The sequence below is a fragment of the Geotrypetes seraphini genome, chromosome 5 (assembly GCF_902459505.1).
Source record: "Geotrypetes seraphini chromosome 5, aGeoSer1.1, whole genome shotgun sequence".
In the NCBI taxonomy this organism is placed as follows: Eukaryota; Metazoa; Chordata; class Amphibia; order Gymnophiona; family Dermophiidae; genus Geotrypetes; species Geotrypetes seraphini.
In genome coordinates, this window is record NC_047088.1 from 153,769,477 (window position 1) to 153,793,794 (window position 24,318).

Sequence of the window (24,318 nt, forward strand, 5' to 3'; positions counted from 1 at the left end):
GACATCATTTCCTATTCCAGAGCAGGGTTGACAGCTGTGAACTTCAACAATGTGGCCCTACAAAGTCTTTCTCTTTGTCTTTTGTTTTTGTGTTTGTGTAAAAGATCTTTAAAAAAAATTACCCCAGGGTTACACATCTAGGCTAAAAGTCCACTTTTTCAAAGCTGCTTTTAACTCCTAACTCTTACCAATAGCTGTTTTATCATTCACTCTGAGAAATTCCCTAACCCCATTTGTCTCAATTTTATTTTGAGCAGAGATTGTCTCTTACATATTTAATATACAACACTGTAGTAGTAGTAGTACATGTAAAAATATGCACAGTCTAAGAAACTGTGTACCGTATTTTTACGTAGATAACGCGCACCCGTGTAAAACGCGCACATGGGTATAGCGCGCGAAAAACACAAATTTATGTACAGAAATTTTTATATACCGCGCACACCCTTATACCGCGCATGCTGCCCGACTCTTCCGTCGCCGCCCGACTCTCCTCTCCCCCTTGAAGTCCTGTCCCCACCCTGAAAGCCTGATGCCCCCCCCGACGTCCGATTCACCCCCCCCCGCAGGACCGCTCGCACCCCCACCCCGAAGGACCGCTCGCATGCACCCGCACCCCCACCCCGAAGGACCACTCGCACGCACTCCCACCCGCACCCCAACCCTGAAGGACCGCTCACACCCCCACAGCCTTCCGACCCCCCCCCCATCATGTAGAAGCTCCTACCGGTGTCCTGCTGCTTCCTCTTGGCGGTCCCGACTCCCCGACACGATCGGGGCAAGAGGGAGCTCAAGCCTTCTTGCCCCAGCCAACCGCGGCACCCCCGACACGATCGGGGCAAGAGGGAGCTCAAGCCCTCTTGCCCCCCCGACTCCCCAACACGATCGGGGCAAAAGGGAGCCCAAGCCCTCTTGCCCCGCCGACTCCCCAACTCCCCGACAATATCAGGCCAGGAGAGAGCCCAAGTCCTCCTGGCCCTGGCGACCCCCCCCCCCCCCGCTAGTTGTTCGGGCCAGGAGGGAGCCCAAGTCCTCCTGGCCCTGGTGACCCCCCCCCTAGTTGTTCGGGCCAGGAGGGAGCCCAAACCCTCCTGGCCACGGCGACCCCCTACCCTCACCCCGCACTACATTATGGGCAGGAGGTATCCTAGGCCCTCCTGCCCTCGACGCAAACCCCCCTCCCCCCAACGACCGCCCCCCCAAGAATCTCCGACCGCCCCCCCAGCCGACCCACGACCCTCCTGGCCGACCCCCACGACACCCCCCTCCCCCCTTCCCCGTACCTTTGTGTAGTTGGCCGGACAGACGGGAGCCAAACCCGCATGTCCGGCAGGCAGCCAACGACGAAATGAGGCCGGATTGGCCCATCCGTCCCAAAGCTCCGCCTACTGGTGGGGCCTAAGGCGCCTGGGCCAATCAGAATAGGCCCGGGAGCCTTAGGTCCCTCCTGGGGGCGGGGCCTTGGACACATGGTCGGGTTGGGCCCATGTGCCTCAGGCCCCGCCCCCAGGTGGGACCTAAGGCTCCCGGGCCTATTCTGAGATTTGCTTTTTCAAGACCACAATGTTTGATTATCTATCTGCATTCCAAATTTAGCTGTTAACAATAACTAGAAGTGCCAGAAAAGCATGATAGACGTTTGTAAAATATATTTCTATAGATTGAGAAATACTAATTCACAGTCTGGATCAGCAATGCAGCAAATGTTAGCCAAGCAGAGCAGTTCTACAAAACCAGATATTGACACACACATGTAGTTGTTTATGTTCACCCCCTTCATCACCCCTCACAAGAAGCTTGCAATAAATATTTGAATTTTCTCCATTTTATTGTCAATTTGTTGTATTTTAATCTATAAGGAAGTTAGCCGATAAGTTAAATTGTTAAACTAAGCTGTAATTCACCTGCCTTTTGTAAAATCAAGTGAATTGCTGACATTTTTGTCTTTAAAGTACTGAATGTAGAGATCATAGTTCACTAATATGTTCCCCTATTGTAGATGTTTTTCCTTTATGCTTAATCTGTACTGACATTCAATTTCATGAAGCAATAGTTTTAAAAGTAAAGACGGCAAAGATTTATAATCTTATCTTTGTCTCTGTGCAGTTTACAGATGACCCAACTCTTGCCATTTGCAATGACAGTGGAGGCTCTGTGTTCGAGTTGACATTTAAGTAAGGACAAATTATTCTTTCACAGTACATAAGCATAGTGAGAATGGAAAGCATGAACTATAAAGGAGATATGTCCGAAGACTTGATGAATTAATGCCGCTGAGATAGAGGGTCTGAGTGGCTCCATAGATTTGAAACTGGTGGGAACTGGATCCATCAGCTGATGAGAAAGGAATGTGAAGATACGGACTGGGGCTTAATGTAGAGGGCAGGGGTAGGCAATTCCGGTCCTCGAGAGCTGGAGCTAGGTCAGGTTTTCAGGATATCCACAATGAATATGTATGAGATGGATTTGAATGTACTGCCTCCTTGAGATGCAAATCTATCTCATGCATATTTATTGTGGATATCCTGAAAATATGACCTGGCTCCGGCTCTCGAGGACCAGAATTGCCTACCCCTGGTATAGGGCAATGATATCAGTAGTAGGAACAATTATGGTATAGTAACTTTTTGGTAGACATGGGTAGACTAGATCAGTTTTACACTGTGCAGAAGAACTATTTTTTATGATTCTCATACTTGTAGAAAATAAGTTATTACCAAATGTTGGAATTCATTTTACTAATGGACACATAGCTGCATCTCATAAAAGTCACCATGACATTTATCAATAATTGCCTCTCAGTGTACGTAATACTTGTATGGTTCTTTGTGTAAAATGCTGTTAGGTAATTTACAGAAATATTTATGCAAAAGTCCAGATGGATGAGAAAATGATTTTGAAAAGCTTTAATAACAAGATAATTTTTCAAACTATTGTAGAATATGGCGGATAAACGTAAGAGGCAAATGTTCTGTACTTCATTTTTTCTAGCAGCAAGAGAAGAAAGGGCTAAAGGTTGATTTGGGAGTTGTTAAAGATGGGTATTTGGATCTCTGCTTGGCTCTATGGTTAATCAGTGATATTCACCTACTGTCTATATACAGTACCTGTGTGGTTTTAACTGAGGCCAACCAAAAGGCTGTCCTGATTGTAAAATAGCTATATGGATAGCAGCTGATTATCCCTGCTGTCCATGGAGCCCCAGGTGGTCACCCCTCTCCAAGGATATTCAATGCTGTATATATGGAATAAATTTAAATGCTGCTGTTTCAGAAGCTGCTGAGAAATCCAACAGTACTAACACAGAGGCAAATCCCCTGCCTCAGTTTCTGTGAAGATCTAGTGGCTGTTCCATAACCACTTCTGTTGTCTGTGGAGAGCACCTGTTCCAGATCACAAACAGTGCTTTGGTTTCACCCCACTTTCATATATACTCTTGCCAACAGTCAGCAGTACTTGTCTAAGGCCTCCTTCAGCGACTTATATTAATATATGAACTACTTCTGGAAACAGTTTCCAGTACAATAACTTTTTCTTTTAGACTGGTACTTTATTATTTTTTATAGTATGAGAAGAAATTGACTGTCTTTCTCCAAACCTCTGAATATATTCACAGAAGTACAGTTCTTTCTAAAAATCTTCACGCCCTGGTATATTTTTGATGGTTTGCCATCTAAAAAATATACAAAATGTATTGATGTAGTAGTTTTTCACAAATCTGCACATCATACTTTACATTTTCAGTAAGAATGAATAATTATATACATGAATAAGTGTTGATTGCATAAGTCTTCACAACCCTTGAATTGATGGAAGCCCACTTGCAGTAAGCTTTGAGTCATTTAGTGTAGGTGTCTATGAATTTTACACAGTTGGATGGTACCGTTTTTGCCCAGCTCTATATATTTATCCAGTTTTAATAAAGCCTGTTGACAAGTTTTAAGATTTGATGTATTAATGCTGCAAAATCAGAATAAATGCCAACTCATACCTTAGCATCTTTTCTGGTTGTTTCTAGGTTTCTTGTCTGTCTATGTTTCATGTGGTCTATTGTTTGAAAAATTATAAGAAAAAGACAAAATAGACCATTTTTTTCATTTTAAAAAACATCTTTACTCATCAATTCTTGGTACTTTTTTTTAGATGGAAAGTCCTTAGCTCACATAAAACTAAAATACATAGGGATTCATTTATTGCTAGTTTGGAGTGAGAGTAATGGAAATGATCTTTGATAATCCAGAGCAGGCTCTGACTTTGGGTTGTAGCTGATATCTAATGCCATTGGCCAGCAGTTACAGCATATACTTTTTTTTTTCCAGGAGAGTCATGGGAGTGAGAACATGTGACTCTCGGTGCCTTTTCAGTGGTTCCAAGGGTGAAGTTTGCTGCATTGAGCCTTTGCATGCAAAAGCAGAGCTAAGAGATCATCCCATCACTCAGTACTTCTTATTGGCTATGGCATCTTTAACTAAGGTAATCAGCAACTGATATGTTCGACTTTGAGAATAAATATGCCCCTATCTGAGTTTTATTCCTTATTTTTTCTAGCATTTTTTCCTGTTGCTGAGCTGGTTTATTTGTAAAACCTGTTCAGGTCCAGTTTTTGAAATTTTGATTTCTACCACTGTCTTTAGAATAGATTATTTTAGGGTTTTTTTTTTCTTCTGTTTTGGCTGCTTTACTTTTGTTATTCATATCGACATGGTAGCCACTTCTAATTTCTGTTATTTCAGTGCTTTGTTGCCAAATCCCTGGGTGTTTTTTTGTTGTTGCATTCATATATTTGCACGTCACTCATTTTCCATGTAATCCTGCTTGTTTTCTTTACTCTGCTGATAAACTCATTTATGGTTAATTCCTTCTATTTTACCCCACTGCTTGTCTGTTGGGTGCTTTTCAGATGAAGCTAGTGTACCTCCACATTTACGTAGCTTCTGCATATTTTAGTCATATTAAAAAAAGAAACAAATTTGTATAGTCTTGAAAGTTAATAGAGGACACATCTTTTGTTAATTTTTAATGCTAGTCCAACGTTGGCAAGACAAAGAACGATATCTAAAGGATATTTGTCAGAAAATTGAATCAGAACTTGTAAACGGAAAAACCAGATTAGCATATCAGGATGTTAAGAGATTGCGGCAGAAATTCCAGTCTCTATTGGGGATGCTTAAAGATCTCAATGGATTGATGTTAAATGAACCAGAAAGCATTAAAAAGAAATGAAAAGAAAATATGGAAAAATTATACAAAAAAGGCATTGAGGATAACATTGGAGAAATTGAACTGGAAACTGACGCTGAAGAAGAACCGAATATTTAAAAAAGTCATAACAGCAATTAAAGCTTGATCGAAATACAAGTCACTTACCCCCCTCTTTTACGATACTGCGATAGCAGTTTCTAGTGCGGGGAGCCATGTTGAATGGCCTGCGCTGCTCCCGACGCTCATAGGAACTCAATGAGTGTCAGGAGCAGCGCGGGCCATTCAGCGTGGCTCCCCGCGCTAGAAACTGCTATCACAGTTTTGTAAAAGGAGGTTTTAGTATCGACGGTATTCCAATTGAATTAATCAAAGGCTCAGAAGGTGCTATCATGGCCCTCACTCAACTGTGTCAACAGATTTGGAAGGAAAAAAACATGGTCAGCTGATTGGTGAAGATCATTGTTCATACATCTAGGTGACACCAAGGACTTTAACAACTACAGAATGATTGCATTAATTGCTCATGCCAGAAAAATATTGCTGAAAATAATAAAATGAAGGCTACAATCGTACGTTGAGCAAGAAGTACCCAAAGTTCAGGCTGATTTCAGAAAAGGTCGAGGAATGAGAAATATTATTGCCAATGTTTTATGGATATTCGTGAAGAGCAAAGAATACCAAAAGCTCCAATATTTTTGCTTCATCATGCAGCAAAGCTTTTGACTGTGTGGATCATGATAAACAATGGAGAACGTTAGCACAAATGAGAATACCCAAACACATAACTCAGCTGATGAAAGAGCCTCTATGAAAATCAAGATGCAGCAGTGAGAACCGAATATGGCAACACTGATTGGTTCCAATGAAATGTGGCGTCAGGCAAGGATGCATTTTGTTACCTTTACAGCAAATCCATCTTCAGAAAAGCAAATTTGGTAGAAGAGAGTGTTTGGTTTCAAAGTTGGTGGCTGAAATGTAAACAGCCTGTGCTATGCAGTTGATACAATGCTCATCACCAGCAGCAAAGAAGGCATGCTTTATCTACTGAGAAGTCAAAATCGAAAGTCATAACATGGCATTACAACTAAACATAAACAAGATGAAGATCATGAACATGGAAAATTTTGAAGTTTTTGAGCTTGAAGGCAATAGAACAGAAGTTGTAAAGGATTTCAATCTCCTGGGCTTTTTTGTAAACAAAGAAGCAACTAGCAGGAAAGAAATACTGCACAGAATAGCATTTGGTCACTCTTCAATGAAGGTTCTTGACAAAGCATTCAAAGGCAAGGAAATAACACTCCAAACGAAGATCAGAGTTGTCCACGCTCTCATTTTCTCAGTGGTCAATTACAGATGTGAAAGCTGAACACAACAAAAACAAGACAGAAATAAGATTGATTCATTTGAGCTTTGGTACTGGAGAATGATTTTATGCATGCCATAGACCACTAGAAGAACTTAACAAATCAATTGTAGAAGAGATCAAACCGGCTATGTTGCTCAAAGCCCAAATGATGAAGTTACAACAGTCTTATTTTGGCCACAATGTCAGAAGAGAAAGATCTTTGGAGAAGGACATCATGTTTGGGAAGATTGAAGGAACAAGGTGAAAAGGGCAACCTGCAAATCAATGGCTGAACATGTTGAAAGCAACCATGGGGATGATGCTGGAGGACCTTATCGGACTACTGATTTCTTTTAAGATCTGTAATTCAAGTCAGTAAAAATTGAACATGAGTTGATGGCACCTAACAGTCCAACAAAAGTTATCACCACTTGCTACAAAAATCCCTGCATTTATCTAACACTCTAAAACAGGGGTGCCCAAAAGGTCGATTGCAATTGACCATATATTGCAAAGGCAACGTGAGTCGATCGCGGAGCCCATCCCGGGCTCCGTGATAGACTTGTGTTGCATTCCGTTCTACCTGCTTCCCGCTCTGTAAAGAGGACACTGAAGCGCCGGGCCAACCAATATTCTTCACTCGACGTCAATTCTGACATTGGAGAGGACGTTCTGGGCCAGCTAATCGGTGCCTGGCTGGCCTGGAACTTCCTCTTCGACGTTAGAATTGACGTTGGGTGGGGAAGGTTGGTCGGCCCGGTGCTTTAGCATCTTCTTTACGGCAGCGGCCTGTTCCCAGAAAGGGGGCATGGAGAGAGAAAGACAGAGAGACAGAAAGAAAGAGGGGCAGGGAAAGAAAGACGGAGAGAAAGAAAGAAAGGGGAGGAGGGCAGGGAGAGAGGAAGAAAAAGTTAGGGGAGGGAATGAGCTCTTGAGGAGAGGAAGCATACAGGAGGCTGAAAGAAGAGAAGAAATATTGGATGCAAAATCAGAAGAATAAAGTGCAACCAGAGACTGATGAAATCACCAGACAACAAAGATAGGAAAAATGATTTTATTTTCAATTTAGTGATCAAAATGTGTCCGTTTTGAGAATTTTTGTCTGCTGTCTATATTTTGCACTAGGGCTCCCTTTTATTAAACCGCAATAGTGGTTTTTAGCACAGGGAGCCTATGAACATTGAGAGCAGTGCAGGGCATTCAGTGCAGCTCCCTGCACTAAAAACCACTATTGCAGTTTAGTAAAAAGGGAAGGGGTATATTTGTCTATTTTTTGTATAGTTGCTACTGAGGTGACATTGCATAAAGTCAGCTGCCTTGACCTCTTTGAAAACCCGCGGAATATAAATGATAATTAGCATTTTCTCTGCGTGCAGTGTGCTTTGTGTTTTTTAAAATGACCATTTTAAAAGTAGCTCGCAAACCCTAAAAGTGTGGGCACCCCTGCTCTAAAATATTTATATCTTAGACCATCTCAGGCATCCTTGGTTTTCCTGAACATGGTTTTCTCTTCACCAGGAGTGCATTTAATATTGTTCTGTTTAAAAAAAAATTTGTACATTACTTTGGTGGAGTGTTTTCTAGAAATATTAATTATGGAAGCCTTAAAAGGTTGAAGATTTTTTGAGTAAAGTGTGGTGCCTTTGAAGAAAAGTAAATTTTTTTTGAGGGAATGGGAGTATCCTCTATTAAATGCAATATCATCTGGGAGGATATTTGTGAAGATGAAATCCTTTTTTGGGAAGAGGGAGATCATTCCCATCATGCTGCCTTTTAATTATTCTCCAGATCAGTTAAGTTCAAGTAGATCTATAAAAATGTCATGTCTGAACTAGAGAAAAATGTGAACAAAGTTTATCCCCATCCCTGCGAACTCTGTACTAATATTTTTGTTTATTAAAAATTTGTATATCCTGCCAATTGCTAAAAACAGATCATAACGGCTTATAATAAAATCAAATTAAAATAGAAAGGTGCTCCATTACATTGATAGGAAAGTAAAGAGCAATCACACAAGAAAATAGCAGCAGACTTGGTTGAGAGTAGAGTCCAAGCCTTGATGCTGCAGACTTAGTGAGCATAACAAAACTCAATTCAGGGACACCAAAAGGCTGCTAAAAATGCTTTTAATAAGTCTTTGAACTTAGTAAATGTTAATTCTGAGTGCAAGGAATGTGGGAAGCTGTTCTAAAGAAGAGGAGATAGAAGAAAAAAATGCAGCATTGCAAGTGGTCTTATGGTGGATCTGTCTAGGGGTGGAAGGACTAACCTATGAGAGTCAACTCAAAGACTGGGAGGGGATATAGGTATAGGAAGGGACACCCAAATGCAGACAAAAAAGTTTAAACTGGCACCTTAATTGAACTGGTAGCCAGTATAACTGAATCATGAGAGGAGCGACATGGTCCCATTGTTTGAAGGCTGCTTATCAAAGGGGATGAGATACCACAGTAGATAGTATTACAGTAATAAATTCTGGAGATAACAAATGCATAAGTGAATGTGTGAAGTGAGTCAAAGTCAAGGAAAGAACTAGCAGAGTGAATACATTTGATCCCCCAAAATCCCTTTTTTGACTACTTGTGATATCTGTTCAACATAGGAAAATTTAGAATCCAAAATAACTCCAAGATATTGGAATGATGAAACATAAGTGATGTCTATCCCAAAGAGGTTTACAGGAGTAATGGGTACTGAATGTTCCTGTGATCAGCAAACTGTGGTTTTAGAAGGGTTTAAAACCAGCTTGTGAGATGAAACCAATTAGAGAAAGAATATAAACAGGCTTGCAAGGGTACCAAGTCCGGAAAGAAAGAGTAAACAGAATAGATTGAGATATCATCAGCATAGATGAAAACATTTATATTGTGTTCTTGTATAAGACTAGTCAATGGGCTAAGAAAGATATTGAATAACAGAGGGCAAAGAATTCAACTTTGAGGGACACTACAGGAAAGTGGAACTGTAGAAGATTTTGATGAAATGGAAGAAACCCAGAAACTGTGCTCAGAAGGAAATGAAGAGAACCAATCTAGAACAGACCCTGCTAACCTAATGTCCTGGAGCTGAGAAGTAAGTGAGTACTCTACTAGGTCAAATGTTGCTGAGAGGTCAAGAGAAATAAGAAGTAATACTTTGCCCGAGTCTAACGAAGAGTTCAATTCAATACTAAGGGCAGTGATAGTTGTTTTGGTGCTATGGGGCGTACAAAATCCTGTTTGGCAAGGATGTAAGACCAGAACTTTGTCAATATACTGAAGAAGTTGCACAAAGACCACTCATTCCATGATATTTGGCAGTGTATGGAGATTAGAAATCAGTTGATAGTGCTTTGGAAGAAGCTGATCCAAAGAAGGGTTCTTAAGGATTGATATAACAGTTTTCCAGGTTATAGGAACAAAATCCAGAAGTGAGAATGAGATGAACTAGGTGGAGAATTAATGGAAGAAGTCCATATTTTTTAATTTTGATTCAACTAGATGGCAGGTGATCTGAGGGAGTGGTAGTAAGATGCATATTGCAGATCATTTTGGAAAGCTGAGTTAATATTGGAATAGTGAGAACTAAAGTGAAAGTTTGGTTAAACTAGGAAGAGTAGATAAGCAGGGTGAGGAATTCTGCATATTTGATGGTGTGTGATGTGAAGAGAAGAAACCTTATAAAAATAAATCTGAAGCAAGCAAGGCAGTTGGCTGAGGGCAAAGAAGCTGACTAAGAATTATTTCTAGTTGAGGACGAGACAATTTTGAAATTTGATTAGAGAAAGTCTTTTTAGCCAGCTTCAACTAAGTAAAATCTTGAAACTGATTGTTAAGTTGATAGTGAAGCTGAAGTTCAGGACCTATGCCATAGCTATTTGGCATAGCGAGTTTGCTGAAGAAGTAACAGTAACATAGTAGATGAAGTAAAAAAATCCTTTATGCAACCAGAGCTGCACAACCCTTAAACACTTATGATTTTATATTTAAATATTTTTATTAAAGTGTAAGAAGGGAAAATATTCTGTACAACTGTTGTTTACAAATAACAAACCTTCCTAAAGATTCAGTTGTCTGTATTTTTACTTCATCTGGGAAGATAATTTGATTACCAAACAACAGAAAAGAAGTAAACTTGCATCAACATGAAACAAACAGAAAAAGCAAGCGAGATGTCTAAATCAACGAACAGTTACATTTATTCTCATAAAAACAAACAAATCTTGCACATAAAGTCCCAATTAAGAAACTTGACTTGGAAGCAGATCTGGACTTCCTTCTTTAGGGGACAAAACAAGTAACTAACTATAGATCGCAACAAAAATACAAATCTGAGTCAAGTAGTACAAAGAGTGCAAATCATGTTGGTGTCTTCAGGGAGTAAGCAATCCATAAAGTGCTTGACTCAGATTTGTGTTTTTATGATCTGTACTAGTGCTGCCCTATTCAGAGAAAAATATTTCGATTCAATTCGATTCACCCTGTTGAATCGATTTTTCGATTAGATTCACTTAATGACACAGCTTTTTAAGTTTAAACATTTTATTTAACTAAGGCAATATCATATCAAAAATTCCCAGCTTCCATCCCCAGCCCCCCAGACTCACCAACCCCCCTGCCGATTCCCAGCTTCCACCCCCAGCCCCCCAGACTCACCAGCCCCCCTTCCGATTCCCAGCTTCCATCCTCAGCCCTCAAGACTCACCAGCCCCCCTGCCGATTCTGAGATTTCATCCCCAGCCCCCTGCCGATTCTGAGCTTCTATCCCCAGCCCCCCTGCCGATTTCAGCTTCCAGCCCCCCTGCTGAATCTTAGCTTCCGTCCCCAGCCCCCCTGCTGATTTCAGCTTCCATCCCCAGCCCCCAAGACTCACCAGCCTCCCTGCCGATTCTGAGCACTCCCTGCCGATTCTCAGCCCCCCCTGCCGATTCTCAGCCCCTCTTGCCGATTCTCAGCCCCCCCTGCCGATTCTCAGCACCCCCTGCCTATTCTCAGCCCCCCCCTGATAATTCTGAGCACCCCCTGCCGATTCTCAGCCCTCCCTGCCGGTTCAGTTACTTACTCGACTGGATGTGGAATCACGGGGAAGGGAGGAGAAATGCGGAGACAGCCAAAAAATACCCTTTGCTTTCGACTGGTCCGCTGCACGAGGTCTGCTCGCTCCCCCTCCCTTTCGTTTCTTCTGATGTAACTTCCGGTTTTGCAAAACCGGAAGTTACATTAGATGGGAACAAGTCCTGTGGCCGGCAGTGAAAAAAGAATGAACTTTAATCGTGATTACAAAAACGAACCGATTTGAATCGATTCACCTGATTCGAATCAGTGAACTGATTTGAATCGTGCAGCACTAATCTGTACTTAGTTACTTGTTTGTCCCCTGAAGAAGTTGTTACAGATTGCCAAAACTGGAATCCTGGTCAGGACCTCATTTTAAAGATCGGATTCCAAGTCAAGTTTCTTAACTGGGACTTTATTTGCAAGATTTGTTTGGTTTTTATGAGAATAAATGTAACTGTTGATTGATTTAGACTTCTCACTTGCCTTTTCTGTTTGAAGAAGAAAACAAAACTGTGTAGTGGAAGAACAAGAAAATAAGTGTCTTAAATTTTTGGAAATGTTCCTTGATGCCAGTAATGATGGATGTATCTGTTGCAGTAACAGTAAGATGTTTGAACAACTGGGTACATAATGAAAAGATGTTGCAGTTGTAGGAGTCTGATCAGCAGACAAGACTCTTGTTGCCACATCAAAGGCAGACAAGGCACAAATGATGTAATTTAACAGTGCTTCATTTAAATTCAAAAGCAGCTCATGCAATTTTTAAATCTTTGAATTCAGTTGCCATTTGAATAAGATATGTTAAGTTTTTACATATTGATACTAGTATTTTATGGATTCTGTTCTGTCTAGTTGAAACAGCCTGTTTAAGGCTAGTCTCAAGCCTCATAGAGAATGCACAGGGACAATTTGTCCCATGGTTAACTGCGGGTCCCTCTGCCCATGTCATTCTTTAGTCTGAACTCTTGAGTGTTGGACAATATCAGTTTAGATTCTAAAGAACTGCCCAGTAGAAGAAAACAATGCTTATAGAGCAGGTTTAAAAAGTATATTTGCATTTCTATTCTGCTCATCCAGGTTAGTTCTAAGTGGGTTACAGCAAAAACATTTGAAAAAATAAATATTAAAAACCCATAGAAATAAATCATATTGCTATATTAAAAGCACTAGACCAAAGAAGTCCAGAGTATAAAGCACTGATTTTCCTTAAATACAATGAGAGATTCAGAGGACCATGTGCAAAATATTAATTTGTGTAGATGTACTCAATTCCACTAGAAGTTTTAATTAAAATAGGTATTTAATATTTCTCATATTCTATTACTTTTCCCTAAAGATTCTGGTTATTGGATTGAAGCCGTCTCTTAAAGTTTGGATGACTTTTCCCTATGGTCGTGTAAGTAACAAAGCAAAATTTAATAAGTTCATTTTACTATGTCCAACACACTGAATGCTGGAAAGAAATTATACATAAGGTATATGTTGTCTTTCTGAAAATTTAACATAAGAGGACCAGATTTGGAGTATAGGGAAAACTGATGAAAAATCACATCATGTTAAAAAAAAGGCCATATTGGACCATGGGTTCCAAAGAATTAAGCTCTCCAAAAGCTGCATAGTGCATTTCTATGGAAGAAGCTGTTCAGCTTCTGTAGCATAGAAACTTTAACACCCAGAAATAGAAATTATGGAATTGTTCTTTTCAAACTGCTTCTCCCCTCATTTTGACCCTCCTGGTCTCTCTGTCACTTGTACACACACAGAGAATGGAAATTGTTTTGTGAGATATGCATAGTTTATTTCACATCTATAACAAACATTGTAAAAGTGAATCCATTTTTTACTCTTAAAAAAAAAAATACAAAGACTAAGGGACACAGTAGCATACCTAGTGGGGTAGCTATCCAGTGCGGAGCGCCTCTCCCTCAAGACAGATACATGCACACATTTTATTGAGTGGCAGTTAACTGCAAAAATTAGTTGTTATCCTAGGACATCATGGAGCCCGGTATGGACAGTCTGACAAGTAAACTGTCACTTTAAGTTTGAAAAACTTTGTGACTACCCAAACTGCACATGCGTGAGTGCCTGTCTGCCCGCCGAGGCACGAGATTCTTGTTCTTTGCAGAGCAAAGAAGTTCATTTTCTCCTGAACTCTGTTCAGTTTTTTTTACTTGCCTTCCTGCTTCGTGTCTTTTTTCTCTAAATATTTTATATTTATTTTTACTACCATGTTAACCCTGAAAATAAGACAGTGTCTTATATTAATTTTGGGCCCAAAAACGCACTAGGTCTTATTTTCGGGGGTAGGGGTTTTGGGATTGTATTCTACAACTTTAATAAGAAAATATGGAAAGGTTTCAGTTTGAATTATTGAGACATAACATGTATTTTGATAGGAGCATAGCATGCATCAGAAAAATAATCCCTTATGTATGCATTTAAAGTTTAAATATGAATTATTGTAAATTATTATCTGAAATGTCATGTTTTGTGTGTGATTTTTCTTACAGATGGATCCTTCCAGTGTTCCGCTTTTGGCCTGGAATTTTGTAGCTCAGCAGAGTTCAGTGAATCCAATGCTGGCGTTCTGTCGAGGGGATGTCGTACATTTCCTCTTGGTAAAACAGTAATAATATTTTATAGCACTATAGGTTTTGTAGTTAGCTAGTCCATTGGGCAGAAGGAAGAATTTTTTCCTTTTTTATTGTTAGTATTTAGTTCATATTTAGTTCATATAGGCAAAGTATTATAGCAGTCTACCATGAATGGTGGAGCAGGATATAACTTTCCACTGAGCTTCTTTCAATGCTACCTTTGTCTGGCCAACAAATATTACACTTCTCCCTCCGTATTCGCTGTGATAGGAGATTAACAGAACCGCAAATACAGAAAAAATGCAAATAACTTTTCCATAAGTTATTCACTGTTTTCTGTTAAAAACTATCGTGAATATGCTGAACCCCGAATAACATGGTGGGAGACCTGGCCTGTTCCTGAAGGAGAGGCAAAACACGGTGAAGAAAGTGCTGGGAATTGGCGATTTTCTCTGTAAACACTTGGAATTAGCGATTTCTCTATGCAAGCTGATATAATTTGGGGGGAGGAGCCAGCAAGCTAAAAACCGTGAATAATCGATACCGTGAATGCTGAAACTGCGAATACGGAGGGAAAGTGTAGTCTAATAACCTGGAATGAAACTTCCCCTAGTTCAGTCTTGTATAGATTACATTATGGGACTTGGTTAAAATTTAATTGTAAAGTACTGCAGTTCCTTGTGACTCTGGGCAAGTCACTTAATGCTTTATTGCCCTAAGTAAACAGCTTTGATTGTGTAAACCACACAGAAAAAGCGGTATATCAAAGTTTGAACCAAGTGAAACATTGATGGCTTATCAGATGAAAAAATTCAGTTTTAAGTTTGTTCTTTTGCTTCCATTTAAAAAACAGAAATGATCAAAAAGCTAAGGGAAATCTGGACTCTAGTACAGTATATAGTTACATAGGAGACCTACATTTTGGGGGTAGAATTTAAAAGGGAGAAGTTAAGAGTGTTCCAGTACTGCTTAAGATATCTTATTTTGCTAGCAGGAGCAGAATATCGAGGAATACCAACATATAACATGATTGCTGATAAAGACTATATGGTTCTTCCAATTTGCCCATCTACACCTCTTGCTCAGCTTTTACAATCTCTTCCTCCATGTCTAATCACTTAAAGTTAAAGATCAATAATGTTTGGAATGGTTTCCATCCCTTTCCTGGAGGCATAACCAACCAGCTGAGTTTTTATAATATCCTTAATGAATGAGGAGTGTCTTGTGTTTTTTTTTTAATGAGGAGTGGACTTGGGTTTTTTGGGTGGAAAGTTTCTACACATAAGAAGTGATCTTCTAGTGAACTCCTAGTGTGAATGATGACTATGAATGAGAGAGATTTGTATGCATCAGAGACCCAGTATATGCAAATAATGCTCATGCGTATTAATTGTGGAAATTCAGAAAAAAAGATTAGTTAGGTGAAAGTCAAATCTGTCTAGCAGAACATACCTGCCACTGAACAATTAGCTATCAATAATTCTGAGTAGACTTTTCCTTTAAAAGCTGCTTATTTTTTTGGAAAATATATGCTGTGTTTCTCTGCAGAAAAATAGTATTGCAAGTCTTTACAAGTTGGTGATGTCATCTGGTAGAGGCTGGTACAAAAAAATAGCCTCTCTACCTTCATCTCATGTCCTGTGCAGCGGTGTTGCATGGGGCTTCCTTTAGTTATTACTTTTCCTTGGAGTCAGTCAGATGTGTTCTGTTACAATCTCTGTTACAATTTTTCATACTGTGTGTGTTTTTTGGATGCATGTTAATCCTCTATTTTCCCATTAATTACCTTAGGGAAATTTTTTTTTACTTTTGAGGTTTCTGTTCTTTATCCTTGTTTCTTTGCATCTCCTTTTTATTGGGTGTTTTGCATTCTATTTGAGCCTCCTTTTAAAAAGTGAATCAATTTAACAGTGGCTATATTTTTCAGTGATGTGTCCCAGAAAAAAGACCCCACCAGCTTTTAAAATAATGCAGGCAGTGAGGCAAGGTCATATCTGGAACAATATTCAAAACAAGACTCTTGCAGAGCCTTCACATACTAAATCACAAACCCACTCAGATCTTTAAGAGAGGTATTTGCAAATGTGAAAAGACAAAGGGGCCATTTACTAAGCTACAGTAAGTACTAATGTATGTTTACTTCACACTCAGGTGTCTCACAGTAGTCAGCATGTGCTACATACACTCTAAAAAAACAGAAAGTAGTCAGCATGTGCTACATACACTCTAAAAAATCAGAAATTTTTTAGCACTGGGGGAGGAGAGTAGGCATGCCCAGTTCTAATCTGCACTTTTTCACCACAGTGCACTAACTAATTAGCATGTGGTTAGCATGGGAACCCTTATTACCTAGGGCTAGATTCACTAAGCAAACCGATCGTGCACTGATCGGTTTGCACTCACTTTCCGACTCCGGCTCGATTCACTAACCTTCCTCCAGACCACATCCGCACCCGATCCGATCTACGCATGCAAATGAGTAAAAAGGCATGTAAATTTCTTAATGCTTTGATTCATGAAACCATTTCATCCAAACCGACTGGCCTTTCCTGTCCAAAAAGTTACGACTGCTGAGGACCAGTCGTTTACATCCTTGCTGACTATTTCTGCCTAGCAACTGATGCGTGCATGTTAAGAACCCCATTAAAAATATATATCTACCCCTCCAAAAATCCAAAATATATATAAACTTTTAAATATATGTAAACTTTCATGTACATAAGCGTTAGAAATAATTTTTTAATTTTTTTGGAATGTGCATAGTGAGTGCGGGAGTGAATCTCAGATTTGTAATTTGCATGGCGAGAAAATCGCAGATTAACCCCGTGCTCTCCTTGCGCATTGTACATTTCAAATATCAATGCCAAATAACAAAAAAAAATCCAAAATCAGATATAACTTTTAAGGGCCAGCTATCCCTCCCCCTTCGTTCCAGCTATATTGTCGCGTCCTAAAGAGCTAGCGCATGCGTTATGTGCTTCAAAACCAACAAGGATACAGTACGCACGTGCGTCGATCGATGTTTCTGCGCTAATAGCGGCGTGTTTATGATCGGATCATTTGCATCCACAAGCTTTACTGAATCGATCGGCTTCAATAACTCCGAAACAGATAGGACACGAATCGAATAGATTTCGGAACTTTAGTGAATCCTGCCCCTAGTAAGGGCTCTCACACTAATGGCAACATGCTAATTGGGAAATAAGTGTGTAGCCAAATGGAGAAAATAAGATATGTGGCCATTTCATAGCCATGCTAAAAATTGACTCAGCGCACTGGAAAGCCCTGCACTACTTTTTAGCGCTGCTTATTAAAAAGGCTCCAAAGAGAGGATATACTGCATTTTCAAAGTACCGTCATCTGCTTTGGAGGTATAAATTTTGGAAAAATGCAGTCACTTATTGATTATAATGGCTAAACTGCCTGTTAATAAGCAAGTGTTATTTCTTTACATCAGAGTAATTAAATTTGGCCCATGAGACAATACCCTGTTCCTTCCTTCCCTCCATCTCATTGTCCACCATCTCTCTCCCGGCTTCCCAGTTTCACCTTGAAAGCAGCCTGCAGAGGATTGTCGGTTGGCTGTAGCGATCCTAGCAGGCTGTTGTAGTCTCTGCAGCATGTTCCCTCTTCACAGTCCTGTATGTCAGAGGAGGGGCAGGACCATGACAGAGGAAACGTGCTGCGGAGGCTGACGGCAGCCTGCTAGGATTGCTACAGCCGACAGGCGATCTTCTACAGGCAGCTTTGAAGGTGAGACCGGGAAGCTGGAGGACACTAGAAAGAAGGGGGAAACATGCAGGCCTTTGGGGGGGGGCCCTGGTGTAGAAGTTCACGGAGGGAAGGAAGGAGGGGTCCAAAGAGACATGCATATGCCGGACTGAGGGTGGGGGGAGGGGAAGAAATAATGGGTCTAAACACAGAGGAGAGGGAGAGAGATGGTGGACAATGGGATGGAGGGAGGGAAGGAACAGAAAGGGAGAGAAGTTGGACACAAGGGATGGTGTGGAGGGGGGATAGAGATACTGGATAGGAGGGTAGTTGGGAAGAAAAAGGGAGAGATGGTGGACCCTGGGGTGCTAGGGAAGGAGGGAGAGATGCTGGATGAAAGTATAGTTGAGAAAAGGAGAGATGGTGGATCTGGGGATGGTGGGATCCATCAATGCAGCTGCGGGGATGGAGACAAAAAAAAGGAGAGATGCCAGACCTCTGGGGAGGGAAGAGAAATGGAAGGGGAGGACAGAGATAGAAGATGGATAGTTAGGATGGAGAAATAAGGAAATGACAAATGGGCAGGAGACCCTGGCAATTGAGCTATCAGAAGACAACCAGAGCCTGGGACCAACATGATTTTCTGTTTTGTGATTACAATATGTCAGATTTGAAATGTGTATCCTGCCAGAGCTGGTGTTAGATAACAAGTGTGAACTAGGAACTAAAAGAGAGATGAAAAGTCTTTATTTATTTATTTTGTTTACATCACAGAGCCGGCGTGGGGTTGGAGAGGTTGTAACCCTATACTTCTACTAAGACTAAGGGGTCCTTTTATTAAGGTGCGCATTTAGCGTGTGCTAATCTTTAGCATGCGCTAAATCGGTTAGCATACCTTAATAAAAAGACTCCTAAGAATCTTAATAAAAAAATTTGTCCCGTGACTTAGCCTGTTTTAGATTTCAGCCCCTTATGTGATTGAGTTTGACACCCCTGCTTTACATAGTCAAGGAGATTCTGAGATTCAAAAATTAGCAGTTTTCTCACTTTTCAGTGATGGGCAAGAATTCCGAAAGTTCCAAGTCCCACTTCCCTGTACTCTTGGGGAGAAATGCTTGCACATTGGATTCTCTTGGGATAAAAGTGTTTCAGAATGCTATGTTCTCTTTCTACATAGTTTTGATAGATGTCACACTTAAAACACTTTGCATACTATTGAGAGCTTTGCAGATTCTCTCCCTTGAGAGAAATCTGCTAACTCAGGTCATTGGTGGGCAAATGGAAGGAATGTGTAAATCTTATGGCCAGGTTGACTTTTGTTATTGTGAGGTGTACAGCCCTTGCTTGTTAGTATTTTCGTTGTCTCCAGCAGAGAGCGACAGACATACTGTGGGCAGACTCTGGACTGATTTGGTGGTGATTCTGGACAAAATTGCAGAACTTGGTATCCTGTTAGCATCTACAAACAGGGTGTATTCCAGGTTCCAGCTGGAGTAGCTGCACTTTTGGGGATACCTAGAGATGTCTGGATCTTCCCTCACTTTCTTTGCCCTGTGGACCTAAGATCCCTTCCCCATCTGACACATGTTTCTCTTGTTTCTCCCTCCACTTGGTTAAAAAAGAGTAATTCTAAACTGGTTTGGAGTTCTGGAGGAATCTTCCCAGTAAGCAGCCTGGCAACAAGTTTCCCCTGATAAGCAAAGGGGAGACACAATCTAATTTTTTGGCACCAAGAATGAATTTCATTGCTATATTTGCTATATTTTGAATCAGATGTAAATGATGGATCTGACATTGATGAATGTCTTAGAGTAATTGAGTCATGAAAAATTAACAAGTGAACTAGAAGAGAAAGATGAAATATCTTTTTTTTTAAAAAAAATTCTTTATTCTTTTTTAATCATTCAACAAGTGTAAAATAAAGATCATACATTTGCTCACAAACAACACTTGATAAATCCATCAAGATAATAACAATTGTATATATATATAAACCCATAACCCACCCTCCCTCCCAACACTATTCTTCTTAATTCATTTTACCCTCTCTTCAAATGTACAATCCCTCCCCCCATCCCTTCTTAAATAAACACCAATTTTTCTTTTGAAAAAAGAAAGATGAAATATCAAAGAAGGACTGTGCAAACTGGATTTGTTGCATTAAAAAGAAGGACTTCTTAACTACAGCTGAGATATGCACAGTAATTTAGGCTAAAGGCTCACAGCAAGCTAGCCTGAAATTACTTCCTTTTTATCCTGGGTAGAAAGTCTTCTATATGTTTATTCTCTGAGTGTGTTCTTTGTGAAGACTACTAAAATTTAAGAGGATTGGAGTACTATGATCCTTATCTTTCCTTTTCAACCAATACAAGTTTGTTTCCCTCTCTTTCAAGAGTTACCTATGATGAAACTAGATAACTGTTATGTTAAACATGCAGACTGGGGAAACCCCAGAATCAGGTCCCTCTCTAACCATGGCTTGGATGATGAGAGAGCAGCCATAGATGTTCTGAGTTTGCTAGATAATATATATCAGATCCTTTCTGGCTTCTACCAGTTGTGCTCATAGTTTTAAATGGATGAGGTTTGCTATGTGGTATAAGACCCTTTTTCTTCTCCCACAAAGAAATTTCTCAAATACTTTTTACTTACTGTATATGTGCATCAAGTTTAAAAATCAGTCCTATTAAGGTTCATCTTAGTGCAATTGGTGCTTATCACCATTTCTGCGCAGTCTGTAGTTGTTTGCTTTATATGGTGCATGCTCTTTTGAAGCCTTCCATCAAGCATCTGCTGTTCCTTGCATCCTCAATGAGGTCTAACCCAGCTGATGAAAGCTCCCCTTGAGCTACTGGACTTCTGTGATCTTTTGTACTTGACCTTGGAAGGTCTTATTTTTGTTGTGATCACATAGAGTTTCAGGAGTAGTGACTGCATCCTGTATAAAGATGTTCAAAAAATGGATGGTTCTGCTCATTGATCTTAAGCTCCTCCGTAAGATTAGTATTGGATTTCTACATTAATCCATCAATTGTCCTGTCAACATTTTTTCCCTAAGTCACATGTACATGATAATTGAACATAGGTTACACAGTTTGGATTGCAAGTGAACCCCTCTGGCTGTATCCTCTGTGGTTAGCAAGGCTCCCGATTAGCCGCGGCAGCGGCTTGAATTTAAAGCAATAGAGACGGACCCGGTGACATCAAGGGGTCCGTCTCTACAAGTGCCTGTTCGGCTGGGAAGAAAGCAGCAAAACCGCTGCTACAGGTAACCAGAAGTCAGGCACGAATCCCCTCTGGCTGTATCCTCTGTGGTTAGCAAGGCTCCCCAATCTTTTCTATCTAACACAATACATTTAAATGCTACTGATCTAGCTATTACTTTAGGAGAATAATTCAAATCCGCTTTGAATGCTACATTGCGGGTGGCTCACAGAGCAAAATTACATATTTATTAGGGATATTTTGAAAACCTGACTGGCAGGGGGGGTCCCAAGGACAGGTATAACAACCACTGGTTTAGGTGTCATTTTATAAAATTATCCTTCACATGAACCCCTGATGTACTAATGATATTTATGGGGTTTGATTGAAATATTTGAGGACCTGCAATTACCTGACATAACCTGATTAAAGAGTATCGTATCCATAGAATGAACAGAACCCATGGAGTTGAAAATGTGTGTGCAAATGGTTAGATCTGTTTCTTGTTTCAAGGAGAATGAACTGCTGTGGAAGAGAGTGATATCTTTTCAATATTCATATTTATTTGCTAGAAAAGGTTATATCTATGAACCTTATGTGGTCACTTTCTTCTGTCTTTTTACCAGGTAAAGAGAGATGAATCAGGGGCAATACATGTTAGTAAGCAAAAGCAACTTCACCTGCACTATGACCTTATAAACTTTACAGTATGTATCAGATTTTTTTGGTCCTGTTTGTGTAAGGGGATTGGGTGCTTTTTGTGTTTTCTGTTTCTCCTGATCTTGCTGTATATAATTTGCAAAATAAAATTATCCCCAGTGCTCATGCGGATGTGAACTCAAGAAGCTGTTAAACAGGAGGAGTGTGGACATTTTTATCTGATTTGTTTCCATTTAAATATACTGAATATTTTTTTTAAATGCAATATTTTTAAAAGTAGTAGTTTCCTTTTAAGACCGTGGGCCTCATATTTAGTGCCTGCCAATAAATGTTGGGGCATGTCAGATCCCTGGCATTGAATATCCGGGTTAATGCGGCAACCAGGAAGTTAACCAGGTACTGGCCACACTCTGCTCCCAGACCACTCCTAGCCAGTTAGTGGTTTGGTGATCAGAGAGATATTCAGCAGTGCTACCCAATTAAGGGCTAGATGCATAAAACAAGGTTGGTAAGACCATGTGGGCCCTCTGTGGTCTGATTTTTGGCCAATTCCAAAAGAACGATTGATGCACAAACAAGTTTGCATGCAAATGATATGAGTGGAGGTTCATCGTAACCCTTATTCAATCCTGCTGATGAATCGCTTTGAGAGCAACTCTCATACATGCACAAAGCCAGCAGGGTAAGCCCTGAAGCAGCCTTCTGCCACTTCGCTGTTTGGGGCAAGAATCTTTTTTTTTTTTTTTAATGAGCACAGATGTGCATGTTGCCCACGCACAATATCTGTCCCCATAAAAAAAAAGTTGTGCCGGCCTCCTCCCAACCACAGCCATTGCAACCCTCCAACAATAAACGTGGGTCTGCAAAACACCCCCCCTCGACAGTGATGGCCACCTCCACGAGAGACAGGAGGGATGCCCACTCCCTCCTGCCTCAGCAACCTGCGGCAATGAAAATGAGAGGAGGGATACTTACTTTCTTCTGCCAGGCAAATTCCCCCCCCCCCACAGCAGCAAAATTGGCAGGAGGGATGCTCACTCCCTCTTACCTCTGGATGCTCCCCCGAATTCCACCCTGTACCTTTCTCCGAAGTTGAGAGTAGGAGGGAGGCTCGGTCCTTCCAACTCTGAGGTCCACCAGTCCAAAATGGTGGGCCTTCCTTGCCTCAGTGCATCATGTGATATATGGGGAGGGGCCTAAGGCCTCTCCTGGGATAGAGAGGGAGAAGTCTAAGGCCCTGATTGACTTGATTGAGCCAATCAGAGCCTTGGGCACCATTTTGTACTAGTGGGCCTCAGAGCTGGAGGTAGTGAGCCTCCCTCCTGCTCTCAACTGCAGACAAAGCTACAGGGGTTTGGGGAAGGTTCTAGGGAACATCCGGTGGCACAAGTGGGCATCCCTCCTGCCAATTTTGGCTGGCACAGGGGTTTTTCATGGTGGCAGGAGGGAGTGTACATCCCAAAAATTTCTCTGTTGGGGGGTTTGGGGATCCGTGGTTGTTGTCGGGGGTGGGGGGAAGAGTGGAGGCTCAACATGGGGGGGGCGCTTGGATCACATTTTTTTTTTTTTTTAAATGGGCAAATATTGTGCATGTGTAACACACACACACACACACACACACACACAACATCTGTGCCCATAAAAAAAAGGTATGGCATGTTATAAATATATTAATTTGTATTGGTAGGACAAGTAAGTGACTGGTCTTCACCAGTCACTCTTTTTGGATCGCTAAAAGCGATCACTTTTTTTATTAACAAGAAAGAACCACAAACAAACAATTGCAAAATGACAGGCAAAACATTGTTTTACAAGAAGGGCTACCTGCCAAAGATGACTGTACTCTTATGTCCTCCATGGCCACAAGAAGATCCCCATCCAAACCCCACCCACACACCCCCAACCCCTCCCATCCCCATCCCCCAAATTCATCAGCAAAAAGAGTTACCAAGCTCAGACAGGTGGATTAGTTAAAGACTGAAGTCTGTTCAAGATGTGACCACGACTCCTTGGAGGTAAAGTGTCCAAATAAGGAGACCAAATGTTGACAAAGTTTCTACTTCTGCAGTGTGAGGAGTAAGCCAACCTAGCCTCCCATCCCATCAATTCATGCAGTTTATTTCTACAATACTCAAAGGAGAGAGGTACATCAGTCAGCCAATAATTCAAAATACATTTTTTCCTCCAAAATATAACATTTACTCAAAAACAGTTTTTCAGCTGAGGTATATACAGAAAACATGGAGAAGTGAGAAAATAGCATGTGAAGCGCTGAGAGGGGAACAGGAACATGCAGCAGTCCCCTCAGAAAAGAGGCCATACCATCCAAAAAAAAAAACCCAAACAAACAAACTCTGTATACCTTCACAAAGCCAAAAGCCATGAAAGTAAGAATTCACTTCAGTAATGCAAGTAATACAAAGTTGGGTGTCCACACAGCCCATGTGGAAGGCTTGACTTTGGGAAGTATACGTTCTCAATAATGTTCTATAGTGGCATTCCTTGGAGCTCAGCATTATGTACAAGAACTGGGATACTTTTACGAGCTCTGAGCAAAAGATCC

At 40.8% G+C, this 24,318-nt stretch overlaps 1 protein-coding gene across 2 annotated transcripts in view; it reads left to right on the forward strand.

The window, feature by feature from the left end:
• The window catches only part of VPS8 (VPS8 subunit of CORVET complex), a 755,312-nt gene that overhangs the window by 109,306 nt on the left and 621,688 nt on the right, over positions 1 to 24,318 (forward strand). For both annotated transcript variants that reach the window (XM_033944522.1, XM_033944523.1), the window contains 5 exons: positions 2,107 to 2,174; positions 4,320 to 4,473; positions 12,920 to 12,979; positions 14,097 to 14,204; positions 21,722 to 21,802. In XM_033944522.1, the coding sequence (XP_033800413.1) occupies positions 2,107 to 2,174; positions 4,320 to 4,473; positions 12,920 to 12,979; positions 14,097 to 14,204; positions 21,722 to 21,802 (471 nt within the window). The remainder of the gene's footprint in view (positions 1 to 2,106; positions 2,175 to 4,319; positions 4,474 to 12,919; positions 12,980 to 14,096; positions 14,205 to 21,721; positions 21,803 to 24,318) is intronic.